The 6,493-nt window shown below is 43.8% G+C and overlaps 1 protein-coding gene across 1 annotated transcript in view; it reads right to left on the bottom strand.

Moving 5' to 3' along the window:
* LOC122803834 overlaps positions 1-5,486 on the bottom strand; it is a gene marked incomplete at its 5' end in the record, with an annotated part of 970,101 nt that extends 964,615 nt beyond the window's left edge. The window contains one exon of the mRNA XM_044073518.1: positions 5,308-5,486. Coding sequence (XP_043929453.1) covers positions 5,308-5,486 — 179 coding nt within the window. The remainder of the gene's footprint in view (positions 1-5,307) is intronic.
* Positions 5,487-6,493: the final 1,007 nt, after the last annotated feature.

Below are 6,493 nucleotides of genomic sequence, written 5' to 3' on the forward strand. Positions count from 1 at the left end.
GAAGTCTAAATCTCAAAATGCACGCACTCCAGGCACTCCTCAGTATGGAGAAAACAGATATATGTGCAGTAACAGAAACCTTGTTTAAGGCTCCAGAGAGCACCCCAGCACTACCAGGCTACAACTCATACATACATTTCGGCCACAGAACCCGGACTGAAATACAAAATGCGGGGGCGTATCCATATTCATCAAGGATACCCACACCTCCAGGTTAGTGGCACAGCACGATGCTTCAGAGATAATCCACATGCAACTAACAACGGGAAAAACTGCAATTCAAATTGTAGCTTGTTACAGATCACTCACCATGTCCCAGGACCTGGAAACACTGGGAAACATAAAGGTCCTACCAAACACACTAATATTGGGTGATTTCAATTACCCAAACATTAACTGGGACAACTACTCAAGTACTAACTCCCTTGCCCAACATTTCCTAGAATTTATAAACTCAAACACACTGGATCAACTGGTCAACACTTCTACCAGAGATGACACATATTGGACCAGGTCATCACCAACATAGGCGACCGGTGCTCCACACCAGAGGTCAACCCCTCACTGGTTAGATCTGATCATAAACAAATCACTCTGGATATCCACATTCCTCCCCCACCCCCCCCCGGACAAGGAAACCACCGTGAAAAACTTTTCAAATGCAAACTTCACATTACTTAAGACAGAGGTGGAAAGTTTCAAAGGCCCCATGCTAAAGGATAATGCTGTCCAAGCTACAAAATCCTTTACTAATGCATTCTATGGGCACCTACAAGAATGCATGGATCGTGCTATCCCAAGCAAAACCAAGACTCACGCCTCCAAGAAAAGGAAACCAGTCTGATGGACCCCTGCCATAAACAAGCTATACAATAGACGGAGGAAACTAGTACAGAAAAGAGTAAAATCCCAAGAAGGGAAGACATCCCTGATCAGCATCAGCAAGAAACTACAATCCCTCATAAAATCATCCAAGGCGAGCTTCAAAAGAAAAATGGCCAAAGACTCCAAAGATAACCACAAGGCATTCATTAGCTATGTCAAGAATCTAAGTAGCAATGCTCAGATCTGCTCGGAGTTAGTGCAAAATGGCACAAAATACACTGAACCGACAGATATCCCCAACATCCTGGCAGACAGGTTCAGTGCAAACTTCACCCCCCTCTCACCCCCAAAAGGGCCCATAAGCATACCAGAAGAATGAGGAGACCCTGAAATCACAGACACTCAGGTTAAAACAGCCCTCTCCAAAGCCAAAAACACAGCATCAATGGGAGCAGACAGTGTCCCAGGGCTGCGTCCTATACAAGCTCAAAGACGAACTAACCCCTCACCTAAACACACTTTTCAAACTCAGCCTCTCTACAGGCTATGTATCCATAGAGTGGCGCACAGCAACGGTTATTCCGCTCCACAAAGGTGGAGCCACAACAGATCCCGGGAACTATTGCCCTATAAGCATGACTAGCTTGGTCTGCAAGGCTATGGAGTGCATTATCATGGAACTCATTAACAGAGACATTGGGAACCTCCAAACACTGGACCCTACCCAGTTTGGCTTTGTTAAGGGCAGATCATACTTCCTAAACCTGGTGGACTTCTTTGAGACAGTTACCAAGGCTATAGACAAGGGGAAGGTGGTACACACACCCTACCTAGACCTCGCAAAGGCCTTCGACACCATTCCCCATTCTGGTATTATAGACAAGCTCACTAGCCTGAACATAAACCCCTACGTCACAAGATGTGTTGCCAAATGGCTCACGGACAGAACCCACATGGTGAGAGTTGTGGGAGCTAGGTCCGACTGTAAACCAGTTACAATTGGCGTTCACTAGGGCTCAGTCCTAGGACCCCTCCTGTTCGGCATATACTTCTCAGAGGTACAGGCAATTACAGGAGGACTATGGCTGACCACGTTTGCAGACAACTAACCGACTCTCCGGCTGACACACACATCCTCCAAAAGGGTCTCACTGAGACAGACACCTGATGTCAAAATCATGGCCTCAAGCTAAATGCCAAAAAGTGCATAGTCATCCCCTTTGGAAAAAACAAAATACCCACAAACTACCAAACAGGTGGTAGTCCCCTAAATATGGAACACGTAATAAGGGATCTGGGGACCCAAGTAGACAGTAATCTCTCCTTTGATAATCACATTGCCAAAGTGATTAGAAAATCCTTCTATGTGGCCAAAAGAATCACAAAAGGGTTCGCATCCAGATCAAAAGAGGTCATTGTGCCCCTCTACTCATCACTCATCAGACCCATCAGAGTACAACTCCCCATTTGGGATGTACCTTACAAGACACCTGCAACAGCAGGAAAAAAAACAGATGCCCTATGCAGCTCGACTGAAGAAAGCTGTACTCGGTTCCATACCGCCTACTCAGAGGTGATCTCTGCCCGTCATACAAGGCCATGTCCAACCCAGAATTGATGGACATGCTCCACCTAAAGAAAACCATATCCCCTCAAGCCACACGCTCTAGGGATCTAAACCTCACCACAACAATAAATAGGACATGCTGGAGGGATAGATTCCTGTCCCAAAGACTTCCCCATGCTTTGGAACAAGATTCCAAACTCTTAAAGAGAAACCTTGACGACTGGATGGGAAACAGAAAGTTTACCCCAGCGATCACTTCAGTAGCTCTGCTGGACAGAGGCACAGGGAACTAATCTAAGGGGGCGGCGAAAGCCAACACATTCTGGCTAGGCTTATAAATGCCTTCGGGCAGAGAGCCTAGTACCTACCTATGAACCTTTGATATATTTGGTCTTAAAAAGTTACAGTCAACAGAATCAAACTTTTTTGCATTCATATTTTTCATAATATTCTGAGGGTTTTGAAATTGAAATGTGTCTCACTACTTTCTAACTTCCTTCTTTAATGATTTTCCAGAACAAAAGTATGATGCTAAACTAAGGACATTTGGTGACCAACAGTACTTTTGAGAGGTATGAATGTGTGAATCTTTGAGGCCTATACTTGACAGAGGACACATGTAGTCACATAAATCTGTCACATGTTAAAGTAATTTCTGTACAAATCACCAACCTTTGATTGCTTACATTACCAAGTAACAACAAGCAATGATATGCTATTCATTGTATTACTACACAATGCACTCCAGGGTCAACACTTACCTTGTAAATCCAGCAGCTGCAACAGCTTTAGTTCAGGGCTGACTCTGTGTGATGCTAGTAGCACACAGGCATTACACAGGTAGGGTAAAGGTTGTCAGCATTGTCTGGCATCAATATTACCACATGCATGCGTGTAGGATGAAGGTTTCAGACCCTTAGGTGGTGAGTGTGTGTGCCATGTGTTGCCTCTTAGCCAATGTGAGGGCATATTGTGCATGCCTACATCTGCCTACACCCACACCAGCTGCTGGCACCCCCTCTGACTCCTCACCCGCTTGTGGCTGTGGGGACCTTCCATTGGTGGTGGGATGTGTGCCCCTTCTTGTTGATTATGCGGAAGCTGCTTTCTCAGGATGATGATGTGTAGCACGGCACAGACTGTGCATATTTCAGTACAAGTAAGTGGACTGTACTGCAGGGATCCCCCAATGTATTTATGCACTGGAACTGCGACTTCAGAAGCCCAAACACATATTCTGTGATATTTCTGGTATGAGAGTGTGCCTCATTATGGCATTTTTCAACAGGTGTGTGCGCACTTCTTATGGGCGTCATCAGACAAAGTTCCAGCGTATAACCTGCATCCCCTAGTAAATGACCCTGTGGGATATCCCTCTAGTCAACATGAGTTGGGAGGAGTGCCAGATATGCGAGTCATGGTAACTGCCTGGGTTGCCAGCATACACATTCAAGATGATTCTCTTGGTATTACACACAACTTGGCAGTTAATACAGTGGAAGCCCTTTCTATTTATGCAAAGCCTTCCCCGTTCCCTGGGTGGTGCCTTAATTTCGATATGTGCACAATCTATGGCACCCAGTACTTCAGGGTAGTGTACTACATGGTAGAACTCCTGCATATTTGTGGCCCTATCATCAGGAGTATGCGGAAATATATGTGGTCACTGGCATATTGCAGCACAGCATTCAGAAATTGATGGAGGATCCTGGATGCTGATGCCTGTGACATCCTCAGCATGTCCTCTGTTGGTCTCTGAAAGGTTACGGTGGCTAAAATTTCAAGTGCTGTACATACCTCCATTGGTATGGGTTCCCCTCAGTTTGCCCTGGGTCTGAGCTGAGGACAACCAAGTTTGCAGAGTTCCTGTAGTGTGTCGCTATCCACCCTGTAGCGCTCTACAATTTCCATGTCATGCAGACTGTGATAAGTTAAATGGGGTCTGAAAACTCTTCACCTTCTTGGTCATGATCTATTAGAAGCAGCAGCATAGACTTCAGCCTGTTGCACATACATATGAATTAAAGCAACAGCAGCCCCTAATGTTCTTGCTGCGTAGACTCCTTTCCATGGCTGTATTCCAATAAGCTTTGGAATTCCCAGGGAAAACCAGCACCAAGTCTACACGGCTGCTTTATAGCTTGTGGAATAGCTCCTCCATCCTGGATTGGTTGATTAGCATACAATTCAGCTGTTTACGCTGTAATTAGCATGCCACAATGCTTACCTTGTTTGTACAACTCTACACACCATGTAGAACCGCTTACTGAATCCAAAGCAGTGTGCTACCATGTGCATACAGTATATGTAAATAGACTGTGTAGGGTTTATTGAATCTGGACGTAAGTTTACTTTGGAGAAGATCTAACCAATTTAGATTAAGCTCACCAGCCCAAAATTAGGTTTGCCAGGCTAGATTCCCAAGGAGTTGAAGGATTTCATGGAAGCAAGGGGAGGTATGTAAACAGCAGAAACACATGTATCCATTTTACCACACAGGTTTCTTTGGATTTTAGCCCAGTGTATGCTGGTGGTTAACGGAGTATCTTTAGTGGCTATCAGTTTGAGAAAATAGCCTCCAACATAGTACGTGTAGTAAAATAAGAAAGAAAGAAAGCCAGCAAAGCACTCATCAAACATGTACTGAGGATTGAACTCCAAACAGCACAATTACATCATGAAGATCACAAGCTAATATCTATATGGCAGTGATCGGTTTAAACCTCATAGGAACCTATTATGTAAATTGCCAGATGCATACAAATGATGACATTTTCTGGCTGGAGGTACTTGTGCTAACAACATTCTTATATGTCATGATTTAGTACGCAAAAGCAATTCAAGGAACCATGCAAAAATGTTTCAAAAATTAGAATGAATTTATAGACAAACAGCAACGAAGTACAGTGAATTACCCGTATGATGATGTAAAGCATTTTTCTGAAGGTGCTTCTGTAAGTACACAGTGATGATTTTCAATGTTCCATCCATCCCCAGCATCTGTTTTTGTCCAATGAGTAAATCCATCTAATGGGTAAAAAAGGAATTTGTTAGAAAGATACAAAATATTTATTACCACCAACACCACCACAAAAATGGATTATAGTATAAGCCAGTGTTCTGAATTTTTTTTATTTTTCTAAAAACAAACATTTGATGTGAAGTTGTTCAATCTCACCATTCATTCTTCACTGATGGGTTTGGAGCCGATCCTCGGCTCCGACACGGTCAACTAGCAAGCTCAAAGTTTTCCAGTAGCTCGAGACCAAACCCCTTATCCCACAATGCACTGCTGGAATTACCCCAGATCTAGTTTGCCGCGGCACGGACCTCTTGGTTTCCAGCGTTGCTTGAGACTATTGTGGGAGTTAACAACTTTCAGCAAGTTTTTCTATTTGAATTTTATATCTTTCTACTATTATATATTATAGTATTATCTAGTTAGCAGATTTTTTATGGTTTTTGTTTTCCCTTTCCCAGTAAAATATACTGATTGCCTTCGGCCTCTTGGCCTTGGGCCTTTCTTACAGCTTGTTAGATTAGTATTGCCCCTTGGGATTTTGATATTGGATTACCAGTTGCCTTTTTGGGCTGTTTGTGCTGTCTTTTGCAGTTTGTAGTTAATTAGATTTTTCCTCTCTAAGTTAAACTATCTATATAGTTAAATAGTGTGACTGTTCTTGTGAATTGCGTTTCAGGTAGTTAGTATTATGACTGAAGAAAAGGAAAAGGATCCAAAGTCTGGGTTCAAAAAGTGCCCAGACTGCGGACAAAAGATGTCCGTTATGGATGCCCATGTGCAGTGTGTGTACTGTTTCGGTGAGGTGCACCTGCAGGAGTCATGTACTATCTGCCACTCCTTTCCACTCGAGTGCTTGCAGAAAGGAAAATAAGTTAATTGACAGGGGTATTATCAAACACCCTTTCTCAGAGGCATTGTCTGACCAGGATGGGGCCAGCAAATTGTCCAAATCTTCCTCAGAATCCAGATCAAAGAAAGGGAAAAAGTTGGAAAGTGTTGGGACTTCGGCTCTACTGACTTCGGAGCTGACAGTCTGTTCTTTTTGGACCCGGGACACTGCTCTGGAACCGGTTGCCGAA

Source organism: Protopterus annectens, chromosome 6.part0 (genome assembly GCF_019279795.1).
Source record: "Protopterus annectens isolate FY-2018-M chromosome 6.part0, PAN1.0, whole genome shotgun sequence".
Taxonomy (NCBI): domain Eukaryota; kingdom Metazoa; phylum Chordata; order Ceratodontiformes; family Protopteridae; genus Protopterus; species Protopterus annectens.